Here is an 18816-nt window from a genome sequence, read left to right as displayed (position 1 = left end):
TGCTACACTCCGCCCTGAAAAGGGCGTGAGTAGAAGATACCAATGTGTCACGTGATCCGTAAGAGGATCAGCAAGGTAGCACGGACGGGGTGTCCTCCCAGTGCTGGCTCACCAGGCGGGCGGGGCAGCATAGGTTGGCACAGCTGCCCGCCCTTGGATCGCCCTTAATGGAATAAGCCTGCAACAATATTTTCCTATAACAAAGTTCTCTTGTGTATTTATTCATTCTTGCATGCTCAGACTGCGGGTGGGAGAAGTTGCTGGTAATGGCACTAAGGCTGGTGTGCAATTACAGGACTATATGATGAGCATTAATGATCTCGGACCAGTTCAGATGTGCATAAAGGAAGGGTTTGGGGGTGGGGGGATTAACTGGGGTCGCGGAGTCTCCAAATGTGTCAAGATGTTTGCCCAAGCTATTCACTTTGTAGCGCTGCCTGCTGATAGGGTGTTGACTGTTGACCCTTTCACCTGGGCAAGGAGCACATGCGCTGGAGTGCAATGGAAATGAAAGCGCAGGGGGATTGTGGAAGGCCTTCTCACTGGGGACACTAGTGGTTGCTAGTTTCAGGTTGCATGTCTGATGTTGGAGAGCGGGGTGTCTAGCTCGTGTTTTGTATATCTCTGAGCATGGTATCCCAGGCTGTTGTAAGTGGGATCTGGCGGAGGCCTAGTGCATCCTCCTGGCGCAATATAGTGTAAATAACAAGGACCCCCTGTGAGAGAAATCAATTCATATTACAGGGAACAACACAGTGTAAAAAACTTTTTGGCATAATATCAACACAATGGGAAGGAGAAACTGCACAAAGGAACCAAAACTCAATAAATGTAAACAAGCATTTACAATGCAATGGTCTCGGCATCACTAAAAGTAGAGCTATTGGCATTGCTCATGACATTTCTTTTTTTTTCCTTAAATCATAAATAACAGCACTCTGCACTCAACAGCACACACCACTCTGCACCTGCACTCACTACTCTGCATTCTGCACTCACTATCCTGGACTCACTACTCTGCACTCACTACTCTGCACTCACTACTCTGCACACTCACTACTCTGCACTCACTACTCTGCACTCACTACTCTGCAGTATTTCATTATTGTTAGCGCATTTAAACCCTGGCATTCCTGTGTGCGAATGTATTGGCAGCATGCATGCGGACATATTTGCTATATTCAGGGCCACTGGAAAAATGCAATTTTACAGTTGTGGCATTTTCTTGTATAAATATGGATCTGCCTCACTTGCCACATAATTGATCAGCTGCTGCATCTTCTACAGATTTTAACCCCAAAAATTTGCTTGTAGCATAAATGGATAAAAAGTTACTAAAAACATGGCAAAACAAGTCGCCGCGTATTGGAATGCCCTTTGCAAAGGCTAACTGGCCGCCTTTCTGTTACTTATTGCTGTATTCGGGTGTCAAATTGGTAGTAAAGAGGTGAACAATTTGCTCAGACAGTGCTGACATGTAAAACTTACAAAATAATGAAGTAATGCTATCATAAAATATGCTGCATTAAAGCCACATAATTTCCCTTTTATTGCTGCATAATTTAGTCAACCCTGTTGCATAATTCTATCCTCCCCTGCAGCATATTTCCGGTGTTCCTTGCTATATTTAGTGGGCTGGGCGTGAACTGGCACATTTTACAGATTCTGGCCGAAGACACATTGTTCCGGTCAGTTGCGACTTGCCTATGCGTTCTTGGCGTCCTTCCAACTTTCTAGAGAGTTACTTCAACAGGAAGGCTTTTGCCCTCCGCAGGACTGCGACACAGCCGGGCTGATGGCTCAAGACAGAATCTAGCACAGAGCCATGCCCTGCAGAAGACTGGCATGGAGGACGTGTCTGCGGTTCATTTGTGCAGGTGGTTGCAGATGGTGGGCACCTGAGACTTATTTGTCATCATCAGAGCTTCACCCAGAGCAAGAGAAGAAAAAGGCAGAAAAAGAAAGAAAAAGGGAGCCTGGGGCAATAGAAAACCAGTGACAAAGGGAGAAAGCAGGGGTGAAAAGAGAGACAGAGTTTAATAACGCGACCGGAAGTGTTGGATGATTGAAAAAAGAGGAATGAGGAGGAATCAAGACTTGGCAGTCTCGGTACTTGCAACCCTAGCATTTGACAGTGAAAAAGGGTGGACAATGTTATGAGCACTCGGCACCATCTAGTTTTCTTCCCTTTTTACTGACATGTTAGCCGGTGACATGTTATGAAAATGATTGAGGAAGGGTTGAAGGTAGGGTGGACAGTGCACCTTCAGTGTTCAGGTCAGTCAAAATGAACCTAACTTGAAAAATAAGTAGTTTATCTTGTGGGGCCGACGCAGTATCTAGTCAACTGAGAAGAGAAGTAAACCCAACAGTGGTCTGACACTGAGCCCCGAACAGTCAATCCAGGTCCTTATACTTGTAGTAAAAATGAGGATATTAGGACATTTTTGCTGAATCATGCGGCGGTGTGCGGATGCGGTAACACACTAAAGGGCTCTGGGCATCAGTTAGTGACCTATCTGTGGACTTGAGTCACAGCTACTTGAAATAGTTTATATACCTCCTGATGAATTTACATGCATGAACTCAGCATATTAATTATGGGACAGACCATGAAACATGGGCCCTCGTTACGAGTGGCTCTTAAATTGCGATAGATTCGGTAATAGGAGTCCCCAGGCCCATTGGAATTCCATGATTTTTGGGATAACATACAGGATTGGGAGAGAAAACACTGATCCCCACATATAAGTGCCCAAAACAAATACTCCCTGTTATTTCCCCACCTCCAGAAATAACAGAACAGACAGAGTAGCTATCATTCTGTGGCCAGGAAATAACAGGATTTTAACAGGTCACTCACTAATAATCAGCTGTTCAGTCTTCCTATTGCACATGTTAAGATGCCCTTTATTAGTGGTATACTGCCTGCACGATTTACAAAAGGAAACATTATGACACTTACCCTGTAGCAATCTTGTAACAAACAAAAGATCACTGATGATTTAACTGTGAACTTATTTTTGGGCCACCCACACAATGACATAGACAGGTGGGGTAATTCAGTCGTCACCTCTGACAGAACATCGTGCGCCAGCTCTTCAGATTCAGACACTGTTCTCTCCCTGTTAGTTGACGGGGTATGTCTCTGATCACTATTTGTTATTTGGTATTCAATAATGAAACTGTTCAGTGTGGAGCGCTCTGATACCCTTGGGGCATTTATGCACTTCATGAAACTCACTAAATGAAATAAAATATATAATAAAATAAATAGACCTTTTGGGGGAAGACATTTTCTTGACATAATCACCACTTGCTTAAGAAGGAAACTTCTTCTAAGTTGGCATTTTGCAGCTAAATTTTCCCTTGTTTGTACTCCCCCTAGTGCTTTGGGAAAAGCAACACAGACTTTGCATGTGTATGCAACTAAATCAACATTCACAAAACATAAATTGTTGACAGATGTCAGGGTTGATGCCAGGGCATGTTACCTGAGTGAAGCCAGAGCCTAAGAAAGGGAGGGGCACTGGGCAGCCCAAGATTGGCTCTAGAGCCCATGCGGTAGACAGAGCCACCGGCTGCCGGGACAGTGCAGGTATTAAAGGGCCGATTCCAACATAAAAGGTCCACAGAGAGATGACGTGAAGCCGCACGCTAGAAGGGACAAGCAGGCGAGGCAGGAGATCCCGAACTCAGTGAGCGCAGGTAGGACGGGAAGTCAGGCAAAGTCGCCTGTGACGGGGGCGGGGCTGCGTACGTAACCAGAAGAGAAGGCGGAGTGAAAGCGTCTCGCGACGCCAGAAGTAGAGCGGAGTCCCTCAGAATTGATCTGGTAAGTTACAAAGGGCTGGGGGGGGGGCTCGGTTCCCTCGTTGTGTGTGTATGCATGTGTGCGACGGCGGGGGAGAGGGGGGGTGCACTCGTGTGAGTGCGCGCGTGTGTGTATGTCTGCGGAGGGGGGGTGGGTGTCTCTGTATGTATGTGCGTGGGCGCTTGTGTGTGTGTGTGCGCGCGTGTGTGTATGTCTGCAGAGGGGGGGTGGGTGTCTCTGTATGTATGTGCGTGGGCGCTTGTGTGTGTGTGTATGCGCATGCGTGTGTGCTTCCCAGGAGACAGCGCCAGGCGGCAGCGCTCGTGCACGTGACAGTTGAAATCGCCTCCAAGGCGATGCGCGCGGCCAGGAGTGTCTCCTGGGAAGCACACTCGCTAACAATAGTTCTCGGCGAGAACGCGCTTCGCGCGTTTTACCCGAGACCTAAAAACCAAGTCTCATTTAATAGGTGAGTTAATAGGTGTGTAAAAATTCATATTAAAAACAATTAGTGAAAAACATAAATACAACTCAATAATTCAAGGAACAAGCTAAATAATATTTATATAGTACATACAAAATACATCTATTAAAAATATCTATTGTGACGGTGGCAATGCCACACTTTCTGATTGTGCCCAGTTGAGGAAAGAACGGTTCCCGGCTTCTCATGGGTTGGATTTGTGTGTTTCCAACGCCTGGTAATCAGGAGCTTGGCAGTGATCAGGCCAAGGTCAATGAAGCGTGACGATGCTTTGTTTGGATCTATAGTACAAACCCGAGATGCAGGTTTCCCATGTACTTGACTCCATGCAATTTGTGAACTGGGTGGCGACAGTGTACCAGTAAGTGACCAGCATATGTAACAGATCTGTTGATATTGTCAAGCATGAGGTATGCCCTGTGTATGATGTAGAACTGTATGAGGTGGAATCGTGCCTTTCTGGGTATGTGAACTGTTCCCTGTAGTATATCCTCCCATGTCTTGTCAGTGCTGAGGTTTTGCAAGGCGGTGTCCCAAAGGTTTCGGAGTGAGTGTAGTTGATGCACCGTGTGCATGCGCAGCGAGTCAGCGAGCCATTTGATTAAACTTCTCCTAGTTCCCATAGTATGTATATATATTGTAGGATATGATGTGTTGCCGGTTCTTGCGACACGTCGCCCCATAGGTTTCTCAATTCTGCTATTAGAGAAGCGTGAAGCAGAAACTGGCCATGGCATGTCCTTCCTCCAATGCTAGTGTCGGGAAAGGAATCAACTGCCCATTCCTGTAAAGGTCTCCTCGTGTTTGTATCCCTGCTGCTTCCCAGATGGAAAGGTCTGTACTGGCAAAAAACGTTTGCCCTCTCGGAGTGCCCAGCAGCAGGAGGGCAGGTTCGTATGGAGTATGGTGCTTGGTGAGGAATAAGGTGCGCTTGAAGCATCTGTGGGCCACTGCTAGCATTAGCTGCTTCGGGGTTTTGTCCCGACTTCCTGGAAGGAAGAGCCTTAGAATGGATGAGTTTGACCAGGCTTGGTGTTGCGTGGCTGTGTCCTGTTTGTATTGGCCGCTCATCCATCTGGCAAGCCACTGGAGTTGCGCTTCCAGATAGAAGCGTTCCATGTGGGGTACTGCAAACATCCCCTGGTCCACTGGGAGGTACAGTTTGGACTCAGAAAATGTGAAAGTGCTGCAGCACCAGTTCTTATAGCTGGAAGTTCTGGGCCATGAGAAACTCATGGTTCTAGACATCCATAAGGTGAATCACCTCTCTACTTAGAGTCCAAGGAAGCGGCCCTTGGAAGCTGGAACTGTGTTGGTTGAGATAGGGACTGTGAGGCCTGTCACCAGTGCAATTTTGATGAACAGAGATCTGGAATTCAGCAAAACAGAGTTTGCGTGTTGTGCAACCTCAGCCACATGACCAAAGAGAGTAGGTGCAAGCTCTTAGGAATAAAAAAAGACTTATGATGACTCCTGCTTGATAAAACTCCCTGGTTCCATCCAAAGCTCAAGGTGGTGTCTCAATAGGAACATATATATTTTCACTTAACCACAAACTGCACGGAACATTCAAGGATAGTGTGAATAAGATAGATCAGGGGAAAAAAATATGAAAGGTTAAGCGTTTAGAGAGTTTGTTAATGGGTTATTGAGCGAAGTATGAGTTTATTCCTCCTGGAGATTATCAGTTTTCATTGTTACTTGCAAAAGAGCTGGTAAAGTTGAGGCAAGAATCGTCTTTCTAACCCCTCTTCCTCTCCACACACCCCTTCTCTTTGGTTCTGTAGGGAATGAACCAGAAAATGTTCACTGGGTAGTAAATGTAAGTAATGTTTCATTTGTAGAAATCCAACTTTATTGAGCATTCAATACTCAAGCAGTGGGACCGAGTCATTGCATTATGATGTTTTGTTGTGCTGACAGTGATAGAACTTTTTTTGAAATACATTTATGTGATCCATAAAGATATTATGTAGTTTTTTACCACCTAAAGGTACAGTAGAATTAAATTAGATGCTATATGCCTGCCTGCTGTGGGTGGGGACAAATGACAGCCTATGAATACAGATGAGGTTAATGTAATCGTCAGAATATAAAGCTAGGTGGACTATTCATTTTACTGTAAAATATATATTAGGTGATTTGTTTGTGGTTAATAATATTCATTAGATGCATATTGCATTTTAAGGTAAAAATGTATTTTATGTTTTGAGCTGACTATTATTAATGTAAAAATGTTTGCGTGTATATGTAGTTGAAGGTGTTGGATTTGCGTTCCAACAGGGTGAAGTGCTTGGTGCTGATTAGCATGCAGATGCTGGGCATGCACTTCTATCCCACTCCTTCATTACATGAAGTGTGAGCTAAGTAAAAGAGAATGTAAAAGACCTTGTGTGAGAAAAAGCAAGAAAAAAGAAAGTGACATATTGAATGTTTGTATCAGGGCAGTAAAGGGGAAAAAATAAAAGCTAATAAAAGTGTATAAGTGAATGATCACTAAAGAGCGAGTAAGTCAATGTGTAAGAAATATAGGGCCAGATGTACAACCTGCAAAATAGTTCATCGCAAATTGCGAGTCATTTGCAACTCGCAATTTGTGAGGCGCTATTTTCCATGTACAACAGTGTGTTTAACACTGTTTGCGATTCCCAATCGGGTCGCAAATTGCGAGGCTCATGAATATTGATGAGCCTCCCGCAATTTGAGACCCAATTGGGAATGACAGACCCGCCCAGGGATGGTGGCCTGTTGGGCTCAGCAGACCACCATGTCTGGGACTGCTTTTTTAATAAAGGAGCTTTTTAAAAAAAAAACAAATGGAGCCCGTTTACCTCAAAGGAAAACGGGATGCATTTAAAAAGAAAAATGAAACTTTTCAGTTTCATTTTTTAAGGGCAGGCAGTGGTCTCTGGGACCAATGCCTGCTCTTGAAAAATATTTTCCAACATACAAAGGGGAAGGGGTCCTCTGGGGACCCCCTTCCTCTTTGCAAGTGGTTTACCACCTACTTGAAATAGGGGGTAAATTGCGAGTGTTTTGCGGCCGCAGATGCAGTCGCAAAACATGAGTACATAGCATGTTGACTAGCTATTAGGAAGGGACGCCCCTTCCAATAGCGAGAGTCGCAAATGGTATTTTGCGAGTCAGTGACTTGCAAAATAGCACTTGTACATGTTATTACTCTTTTTTGCAGCCGCAAACGGGAGGTATTCCCGTTTGCGGCCACAGAAAAGGGTCGTTCATCTGGCCCTTAGAGAGTACGCTAAAGGAATTTAAAACTATGAGTGATAAGATAATGTAAGCAGAATAGATAGCTAAAGCATAAGTAAATGAGAGGAAAAGGCAAGGGCTCAAATCCTTCCTTATATTAGCACGCATTCATAGAAATTCATCATGTTTCCAGGGTCAGACACACAAAGTTAGTTCCTGAATGTGGTTGCACAACTGAATCAAATCTGAAAAAAAAGAAAAAAAACTGCAATTGCTATTACTAAGGCGGTTCCTTTTTCATTGTTGGTCAGAACTGGGAATGTAATTTACTGCAACTGATAAATTACCCCAGCAGGTATTTACTGAGCGAGTAAAATGAAATATGACCTGCAAAGTCGGTGTTTATTGCAAACATTATTTGCATGTGTTTCCTTTTTATCACATATTTTCCTCCACCAAATTTTGGTAGGTCTAACTTGTCGAAATCTGTCGATCACCATCACATAACTTGGAATTGGGGCCTAAGCTCGTAATATTTGCGTCCCTGAATACCTCATGACCATGAAAAATGAAACTTATCTACTCCAGGTCCAAAGAAAGCAGTCATAAAAGTAAGCCTCTATAAAGCCTGCACTGACGAATTGCCTTAGCAATCAAAGGTTTGAGTGTAAAAGTTGAACTCATTAACAAGCATTTGCAATGCAATGGTCTCGGCACCATTAAAGGTAGAGCTATTGGCATTGCTCATGACATTTCTTTTTTTTTCTTTAAATCATAAATAAATGGCATTGTCATTTACATTGCCAATACACAGCACTCTGCACTAAACAGCACACACCACTCTGCACCTGCACTCACTACTCTGCACTCACTACTCTGCACTCACTACTCTGCACTCACTACTCTGCACTCTGCACACTCACTCTGCACTCACTACTCTGCACTCTGCACACTCACTCTGCACTCACTACTCTGCACTCTGCACGCACTCCTCTGCACTCTGCACTCACTCCTCTGCACTCTGCACACTCACTCTGCACTCACTACTCTGCACTCACTACTCTGCACTCACTACTCTGCACTCACTACGCTGCACTCATTACTCTGCACTCACTACTCTGCACTCACTACTCACTACTCTGCACTCACTACTCACTACTCTGCACTCACTACTCTGCACTCACTACTCACTACTCTGCACTCACTACTCACTACTCTGCACTCACTACTCACTACTCTGCACTCACTACTCTGCACTCACTACTCACTACTCTGCACTCACTACTCACTACTCTGCACTCACTACTCTGCACTCACTACTCACTACTCTGCACTCACTACTCACTACTCTGCACTCACTACTCACTACTCTGCACTCACTACTCTGCACTCACTATTCACTACTCTGCACTCACTATTCACTACTCTGCACTCACTACTCTGCACTCACTACTCTGCACTCACTACTCACTACTTTGCACTCACTACTCTGCACTCACTACTCACTACTCTGCACTCACTACTCTGCACTCACTACTCTGCACTCACTACTCTGCACTCACTACTCTGCACTCACTACTCACTACTCTGCACTCACTACTCTGCACTCACTACTCTGCACTCACTACTCTGCACTCACTATTCACTACTCTGCACTCACTACTCACTACTCTGCACTCACTACTCTGCACGCACTCACTATTCACTACTCTGCACTCACTGCTCTGCACTCACTATTCACTACTCTGCACTCACTACTCACTACTCTGCACTCACTACTCACTACTCTGCACTCACTACTCTGCACTCACTACTCTGCACTCACTACTCTGCACTCACTATTCACTACTCTGCACTCACTACTCACTACTCTGCACTCACTACTCTGCACTCACTACTCTGCACTCACTACTCTGCACTCACAACTCACTACTCTGCACTCACTACTCTGCACTCACTACTCTGCACTCACTACTCTGCACTCACTACTCACTACTCTGCACTCACTACTCACTACTCTGCACTCACTACTCACTACTCTGCACTCACTACTCTGCACTCACTACTCTGCACTCACTACTCACTACTCTGCACTCACTACTTACTACTCTGCACTCACTACTCTGCACTCACTACTCTGCACTCACTACTCACTACTCTGCACTCTGCACTCACTACTCCACTCACTACTCACTACTCTGCACTCACTACTCGCTACTCTGCACTCACTACTCTGCACTCACTACTCACTACTCTGCACTCACTACTCACTACTCTGCACTCACTACTCACTACTCTGCACTCACTACTCTGCACTCACTACTCTGCACTCACTACTCACTACTCTGCACTCACTACTCACTACTCTGCACTCACTACCCTGAACTCACTACTCACTACTCTGCACTCACTACTCACTACTCTGCACTCACTACTCACTATTCTGCACTCACTACTCTGCATTCTTCCTTCCGTAGTGTAAATGCCCTTCATGGCCGGATGCAATATGTGGGTACTCTCATATATTTCTGGGCACCTACGATGTAAGACTGTGTGTTGGATCTAGGAGGACATATATAGCACAGTTTTGTTTCACTCATTGCACTAGCACTGTGCTTTTATCCTCTCTTCTCTGTTTGATTAAACACATAAGCCAGCATGTAAACATTTGTATTAATGCTTCGCACGGACTGCATCCACAGGTAAACACTTGCTTTTCATTTTTTGGCTTTCATGCACATGTTATTTTTCAGGGTTTTTTCGGTACGTTATTATTTCACACATCTGATTTAAGCTTTTCGATTTTTAGTGCCCATCACAGCTTTAGCATTCATGTTTAACTTCTTTTTATTCGTTCTGTCCATATTATTTTTACTTCCTTGAAGCATGGCACTGTATGAGCAAGTGCGTGCATGGGCGCTGTTGTGTGTCTGTGTGAATGCACGGCAGCAGCTGCCCACAGCGAGCGCGATCGCGTGCGCGTTTCAAATCGCCCTCCAAGGCGATGCGCGCGGCCAGGAGTGTCTCCTGGGAAGCACACTCGCTAATAATAAGTTCTCGGCGACAACGCGCTTCCGCGCGTTTAGCCGAGACCTAAAAAACGGATGCCCTTGCAATGTATCATAAGAGTTGGATTCAAGAATTAAAAAACATATACTTAGAATGATGGTGGCTTTATACAGTTGCTTGAACTAGCCAGAATATTTTTTTGAAATGCAGTACTTTTATTATTAATAATTTGAGTCATCTTCTGCCATACACAGTTTGATGACAATGAGTCTGACTGACAGGAGGAAAGCACCACATGCCATTCTTTTCGAGCAATGAAAACTTTGAGAAAATAAATCTGCTAAAAAGTCCACAATGGCAGGCATTTTTTTTATCAGTAAAGGCGATGCTAAAGGCAAGTTACACTTCATGCTGGCAGCAGCGTTCTCCTCTGTTATCCAAATGAGCGGTCAAACATGTGAATAAATCTAGTCGTACATATTTGCATAATCACTTCAAAGTGAAAAACAACAATTACTGTAAGAGTTTTGTAGTTCCTTTCTCCCAGCGCAATTCAGGCATTAGAAGGTGCTACTGACCTGTGAGATTGGTATAGGTCCATCACTTTCTTCTCCAATTCTTCAGTTTGATTAGGAGCAAACTGAAACTTATTGATTTGATCAACGGTATGTTCTTCGGGATCATAATCCCCCAACTCAGCCTGCAGGGTATAGGAACCTAGGATTGCATGAGTCACAAAGGAGCACGGCAAGCGCCCAGAAGCAATATCCTGACGAAGCTGAAGACACAAGAAATATCTGCAAGAAAATAGAAAAATCACAAACATAAGTGCTAAACACATACTGTGCCAACAAATAATTATAGTTATTGTAAAATAATACACATATAACAGAACACAGTCTTGAACGCTAGAGTATTACAGGAGACTAACCTGATTTCCCTGTAAAGGAAGGCATTCTTAGACTTGTATCTGATGACTCTTGTCCTGATCATACCATTCCCTAGTTATCCTCACACATCAGAGCGCCTCAGAATACATTTAAACATAAATCCCCATTATCTCCTTTTTTCTACAAAGAAAGCTTCTCAAATTGGTCTGGAAACAACGAGGTTCAAAAGATATTTCCCCATACCAACTCTCCACAAACATGGTTTGCATTTCTTCAAGTTAACCTCTTCACAACTGTCTACAACTTCTTTGTTTTTTATTTGAATGCTTACTGGCCACCCTTAGAAAATAATATAGTTGCAATTTGTATTTCAACTGCAGAATGCCACATTTCATGCCACCTTATTCTTCAAATGATCTGGCGAGGAGGATGAACATCAGCTCAAAATGCCTTAGAGTAAAATGATTTTGATGGCTTTCATAGATAAAGCACACAACAAGGTAGAACCCACGGAGGAAAAATGACCCATGGAGGCAAGTTGTAAAGCAATGATTCACTGCTTAAGGAGTACCTTCCAACAGGAAGGATAGTTTGACTGATGAGAGGTTGAAGGCAGAATCAATAGTGCAATAATGAAAAGGAAATTCATTGGATGTTCCACGTTCCATTAGTGCATTCTGACCTCAATCGTCAATCTAAAGAATTAAGTTGAGCAGTGTGAAAATTTCTACAGATACAAAACCATCAGTGTTTAGGCCCCGAAAGTTCAACAAGCCAGATTTGGCAATGTACTTGAGTTGTCTGTCTATCTAGAGGTTCTGCACAATTCAAAGAAAGGACTACGTGGATAGCAACAAAGAGCTCTGGGAAAAGAAGCATAATCCTGTGTGTTAGAACTGGATATTTCTGGTTGGCTAAGGCTGATGCCAAAGCTAGGCAGAAACCACCATTCTAGTCAGGGCAAGGGAGTCACATGCCAAGATAACCCCTGCTCACCCCCTTGGTAGCTTGGCATGAGCAGACAGGCTTATCCCGGAGGCAATGTGTAAAGCATTTGCGCACGCACACAACAGCAACAACATCCTAGGCACACCACAAAAGGAACTCCACATAAGGTTATATAAAAATAACTTTTGCATTGTAAACACACATCAGATAGTAATCACACAATATACATTGTGCCAACTGGCACGGGCAATATTCACAAGGGATTATTTACACAGGACAGGGCCACGTGGGCCACTGTCAGAATCAGCACTTAGTAGAAATAGAACTTCTAGAACATAGAATATAGGATATAAAATCACTGTAGCACAAATTAGCAAGTATAGCACACAACCAGTAACCACTGGCAACAGGTAAGTACCACCTACGCAACCCTAACCACCTTAGGAGAATGTCACGCAGGGAACCAGGACCTCACTAGGACCACCTGTACTAGAAAGAACAACCACCTAAGTATCACAGTACAATTAGGGGTATAAGTAAGAACACATTACACATGATGCATCACAAACATTCAGAGGTGTAGGGAAGGAAAACACATGATGCATAAAACATACATTCAGCGGTGTAAGAACAAGGCACATGATGCATCAAAAACACATTCAGAGGTGCAGGGAAGGAAAAACACATGATGCATAAACCAACACATTCAGAGGTGTAAGAACAAGGAAGACACATGATGCATACAAACATTCAGAGGTGCCAGAACACAACTCAATAGCGCAAAAACACATGATGCCTAAAAACATTCAGAGGTGTAAGATCAAGGTGCGTAATCATATTAAATGCATTACATTTCCTAGCACCACATCACATCACGCAAAACTTACATAAGCCACTACCTGTGGCAGTCCCTAGGCCAACTGGCCTCGTTGGGGCTAGGACGCCCTGTGTCCAAAAGTCAGGGGCCTAAACGGTGCAGCTGCCCACTAATTGCTGGGCAGCTGGTGTAACAATGGTGGGGACAACGTTGGAGCCTTCCAGGCCCTGCACAAAGCACTCATGTCCCCCAAGAGCCTTGTGGCTCGAAACAAACGGAGTGGCACTCCCGAGCCTCTCAGGGCTTGCAAAACAAATATGCCCCTTTGAGCCTTCTCAGGGCTCTAATTAAACAAAATGGGCCACCTTGAGCCTCTCCGGGCTCGGAATACACTGGGGCCGCTTGAACCTCTCGGGCCTCAACCAAATGCTTCCGCTTTTGCGGGAGTCCCCCTCCTGGGGACTCGATAAGCCAATGGCCCCCAGAGCCCTCGTGGGCTTTGTAATAACTGTGGACGGAGGGGGGGCGGGCACCGGCAATGTGCCCTGATGCCCCCCCTCTCCCTTGCACCGCCCCGGGGCCCCCACTCACCGGGTGCAGTCCACAGCGTCCTTCCTCTCTGCCGGGGCTCCTCTCAGCGCCGCGGTGCCTTGCGCAAGATTTCTCGTCCACGGCGGGGGCGTCCTGGGAGGCGGGGTGGGCTCCCAGCCTCCCAGGAGATCAGCAAAACCTCCGGGGCCCTCCCTACACTCTGGAGCCCTCGGGGACCCGGCAGTCAGCTTCCTTCTCGCTCCGCTGCTGTGGGGCGGGACTTCCGCTCCTGACCAATCACAGCGCAGCCTCTCCAGTTGAGCCCCCCAGAGCGAGCCAATCACAGCGTGGACGCTCCGACGAACGTGGCCCGGCCGATGGCGGTGATTCATTTTCAGCATTTTCAGGCCCCGGGGTGGGCTCCCTCGAAATAAATAATAAAAGTGAATATGCGGCGTGAGCAGCCGCGAAAGGGCATCAAAGCGCTACCAAGCGCTTAGGAGACAATTAAAGCGCACCCAGCACTATAAGTAAAACCCAGCGCTCCCAAGCGCTTAGGGGCAGAATAAAGTGCTCTCAGGCGCTAAGGGTCAAGATGCAACGCTTCCAGGCGCTGCAAGCCAGCAAAGTCCAGGCAAAGTCCTTCAGTATCCAGAACAAGTCCATCAGGTATCCAGGGCAAAGCATAGTCCCCCTAGCAGCCCAGGCAAGGCAGAGGCGTCCCCCAGAAATCCTCCAGGCATCAGGGGCTGGGCAGAGCCCGCCCCAGGCAGATTCAAGTCAGAAACAAGAACATTTTGGAAGGGGACACAGACCCTTTTTATACAGAGAAATCCTTTGTCTAGCAGGTTGCAGGCAGTGTGAGAACCAGCTAGAACTGGTTATAGGGAATTCCTTTCACTGGCCAGGCTAGGGACATCAGACGCACCCCAGGGGGTGGAGCCAGCATTTTGTGTGGAAAACCCAGCCTCATTCAGGACCCTCAAACCAGACGGTCAATCGACAAGCAGGCCCAGGCTCACTCCTCCCCTCACATCAGCATGCTAAACAGTCCATTCACCACCGGGGCAGACCCTCCCAGACCCTTGGAGCCAGGCTCACCAGCCAGCCTCAGCCAATCACACACCAGACACAAATTACACAAATATGCCAACTTCTAAAAGTGGCACTTCTACACTAGACACAATCATGCCGCATATACCATTGCGCAGCATTCAATCTCACGAGTTTGCACATACCAAACTCGACCCTGCACTCCCCACACATCAGAAATTACCATGGGCATACATATTCTCCATTCATTCCTATGGGAGGGCAGGTCACTCACCACACATACACAGAGAGCTCACGCACTTTACACTGTACCACAGTGAAAAAGTGCGCAGAGGCCTAAAATCACCACCACCAGGTTCCAGAAACAGGCTAGGAAAAAGCAAAAGGTCTCGGTGTGAACCTGCCAAAAGGACTGGGTCCAACACTGTGGTCCTTGGCAAGTAATATATCTGGTAACAGATCTTGAAGATACTTGCACTAAAAAAAAGAATTACTCCATCAGGGGAACCAAATACTCCTATTTCGATATGTAAGCCACATAGCTGTACCTAGAAGTCTAGAAATGAAGGAGGTGTGAAGGGAAGCCATGAAGACAGAAGCCTATCCTTTGTCCTGTAGTCTACTAAGCTAAGTTTGACTTCAGGGAATACACTGGCCAGGTATGCTCAGGCTGAAGATGCAAAGTACCTACGTGATGTTTCTTGAACACTTGGGTGAGAAACCTAGGTAACGTTTTACACTGACTTGTTGATGAAATGTCATAAGAGGGTGACATGTTAGCATGATTTGTGAGGTTGATGGTGGCGCAGAAGGCACAGTTTGTGTTTTTCAATTGCTGATGCCATGATGACAGATCACATCATTGTCCTTGCACTCTTCACTGTCTTCTTTTTCCAGAGTTCTTGGATAACCTTCCATACACTCTGGGGCCCAAATGTCCCACTGGGTGTTTATCTCCGTGCCACAGAGATAGGTCTGTCAGTTACACATTCCCTTAGAGAGTTTGACTCCGGTCTATGTGTCAAGAGCTTGCATGAAATAATGAATGAATGAATGAATGAAAGAATTTATACAGTGCACAATTACTCGAGAATGGCCCAGGCATAATGGTAATTAATGTTAATACCTAATACTGAGCAGGATGCCTATTGTACAGAGAGGAGGTGTGGGTAGGACCTCAAGCCCCAGTGACACTCGCGGCGAACTCCGCCTGTAGTGTAGTTCCTATATTCCCAATAGGCTCTGCGCATTGGAATAATATATCCTATAGATTAGACGTAGGACTGAGGTCGACTGGGTCTCTATCAAATATACTAGACTTAATTGTGAGTGCCAGCTAGCTCAGAGGTCACTAGAAACTTTCTTGAATTCACAAGAAGGGATTAGTTTCTGACAACCGCATAAACATGACAACTTTGTTTCCCCAAGATAAAACTGATCATCAGAGTTGTGGAAACAATAGATATAGATATTTCACTCAGTCAATCGTGCATGCTTCGTTTCACCAGAGGTGTAGAGAAATAGATAGACGGACGTTTTCAATAAAAGGTTTTATTGAACAGTCTTCTTTCTCAAGCATAAGAAATGAACTGCTACAATCGTAAAACTGGTTGTAAAACATAATGCATACAGTATAAATAGTAGAATAAAATAATACTGTAAGAGCATTGTATGGTTCCTAAACCATAGATAAATACATACATAAATAACAGAGGCTAAAAGTACTCAACTGATGCTTCTAAAATACGCCTACCCCGTGTACCTAACCTAAGCTTAGTACGAGGGAAGAGGTAAGTGAGGTGTAGCATAAATGTAGTATTCTTTTGCCAAGAATCTGTCCAAGATTTCTCTAAGGGTCTACCTGTGTGCCTGTTGGTCCGGGTATCTCACCTCCAGTTGGATTTGCTGGTGAGATCTCAATGAATACCGTCATCAGGATTGGTAGCCGTTGGGGGCAACACAACACATGAGCCGTTACCGGACCCAGTAATGCGTCAGCATCCGTTGGCATAACCAATGGTAGTGTTAGACAGATATCCAACACGCATTCTCTCCACAAAGCAGGCATCGTAGAACAGGTAAGATGCAATCTTGCCAGATTGGTCTGAATGACAGGAACCATGTGGTATTCAGATCTCTCAAAAGAGCCAAGCCAAGGATCTGTGTTATTCTCTCACGATACGTCATAGCCTGGAGTGCATTTTCCATGCTGACTTGGGTATCGCTGGTGGTTGGATTTGCCATAACGGAGCAGGAGGAATAAAAATAAGATCCCTGCTACGAGTCCCAAAATGAGAGGCAGGCCGTCAAACACAGAGTGGGTGAAGTTAGGAAAAATGCCCCGGACTGCTTCAAAGGGTACTAACAGTCCTGAAAAAATCGTCTTAAATACATATGCAATACCGCTGGTATCAGATATGTTAAAGATACGACCTAACATTTCTGCAAAATGTACTGGGCAGTTTGTTGATAATGATGCATGTATCTCTACAGAGGACCTTGCAACTTGCAGATCATACGTCTCTCTGGACGAGGTCAGTGGCACAGTTTTTTGCAAAAGAATGGCTTTCATTCTGCTTAAAGTATCAATTCATATAGAAGAGATGTTCAGTGAAGGCCATAGTGGCGACTCCCCGTTTGTCTTGGTTTTAGGAAACAATACTTGCATACAGCAAGTGACCCTGGCTGACACAGTAACGAGATAGCTTATTCCTGGCATCATTCCACAACAGCTGTGATCATTTAACATAATGTAGCTACCATTGGAAAGCTGCCTGAAAATTGAATCTATCACCACTGTGGGCGAACCTTGACACAATAGTGTACCGCTTAGTGAGTTTTCACAATTTTTACCACTAGGAAATACCTCCTTTCCCCCACTCCAACATTTGTGTGTGTGTGGTAAATCCGAGGTCGACTTAATGTATTCTTTACCCAACCTTTCATACAGGCCTGCTAGTATGTGTTTTAAGCAATACTGAAACAGGAAAGTCGTCACTGGTATCGTGATGGTGCCATGTATTATCCATTCAACTGATGGTTTCTCAGAAACGGTCAATGGTAATCTCTCTAGTTTTTCTATGCTCAGCATCGTATAGTCTGCTACCCTCTGTGCCAACGAGATTTGTTTATCTGTAAGGTTAAATACAGTAAACAATGACGTAGTGTTGATTAGACGCCAAGGCACATAGCCAGAACAAAGATTTTGCAACGTCCAGCCTAACAGCATTATAGAACGTAATTGAGACTGGCCATGTAGTAACATTAGGAAGTCCTGTTCCATTATGTCTATGGCAGAGGATACAATGCTATCCAAAGAACAAATTCTGGACGACAGAGGTGTTAACCTATTGTCAACTACGGAGAGTGATTTCTCTAAATGAATACCATCAATTTCTCGTATTCTTTCAGCTGTTTCCATTTGCGTGACTTTCCAAGCTTCATGTAAGCAGCGTATATACCGGCGTATATGAAACATTTATGATGTGGATGACGAGGTCCTATTGAGAATTCTCGTAAATCAATGCCATCTTTAATAAAAGATGAGTGTTGTTTTATTTCTGGAAGTGTGGATTTCTGCAGCCATTCAAGGCATAGTTTTCCTACACTATAAGTTGTTATTATCCCTGGATGTTGTCTTTGGATATATCTTGGATCTGGTCGAGTTACTGTGAACCCTTTTGTCTTGTTCAGGAATCTATCTTGACAGTTATTCGTGTCTGGGGGCCAGATTAACCATTTCTTCCATTTAGGATTTGTTCTGTTCTGTTGAAAAATATAATTTACGTCTACCTCCTCATCTGAAGTTAAATTACTATCAGGTGTGGGCTTAGGTATGGACGGTTTGTTTAAATCTTTTATCTTAGCAATGCCAAGACAAGATGTCTGTTGAACAGTGTCATTTAAGAACATCATTTGTTCCGGGATGATGCAGGCTCTGAACAATGCTTCTAAACCTTGTACCTGCCAGTCTTTTGTGCCCCAAACAGTTTTTGTCCCAATGTTGTCTTTCCAAAAGTCAAAGCCTAAGGTGGACAATTGAGCATAAAAGGCAGCAGAA

General features: G+C 44.8%; 1 protein-coding gene across 1 annotated transcript in view; it reads right to left on the bottom strand.

Moving 5' to 3' along the window:
* Positions 1 to 18816, bottom strand: part of LOC147750599 (band 4.1-like protein 2) — a 627758-nt gene that overhangs the window by 270351 nt on the left and 338591 nt on the right. Inside the window, exon 6 of the mRNA XM_086929700.1 lies at positions 11096 to 11314. Within this exon, the coding sequence (XP_086785826.1) occupies positions 11096 to 11314 (219 nt within the window). The remainder of the gene's footprint in view (positions 1 to 11095; positions 11315 to 18816) is intronic.

This window comes from Lissotriton vulgaris, chromosome 1_1 (assembly GCF_964263255.1).
Source record: "Lissotriton vulgaris chromosome 1_1, aLisVul1.2, whole genome shotgun sequence".
Taxonomy (NCBI): domain Eukaryota; kingdom Metazoa; phylum Chordata; class Amphibia; order Caudata; family Salamandridae; genus Lissotriton; species Lissotriton vulgaris.
The sequence above is the reverse complement of the archived record's forward strand: the minus strand, read 5'-3'. Positions and strand labels throughout refer to the sequence as shown.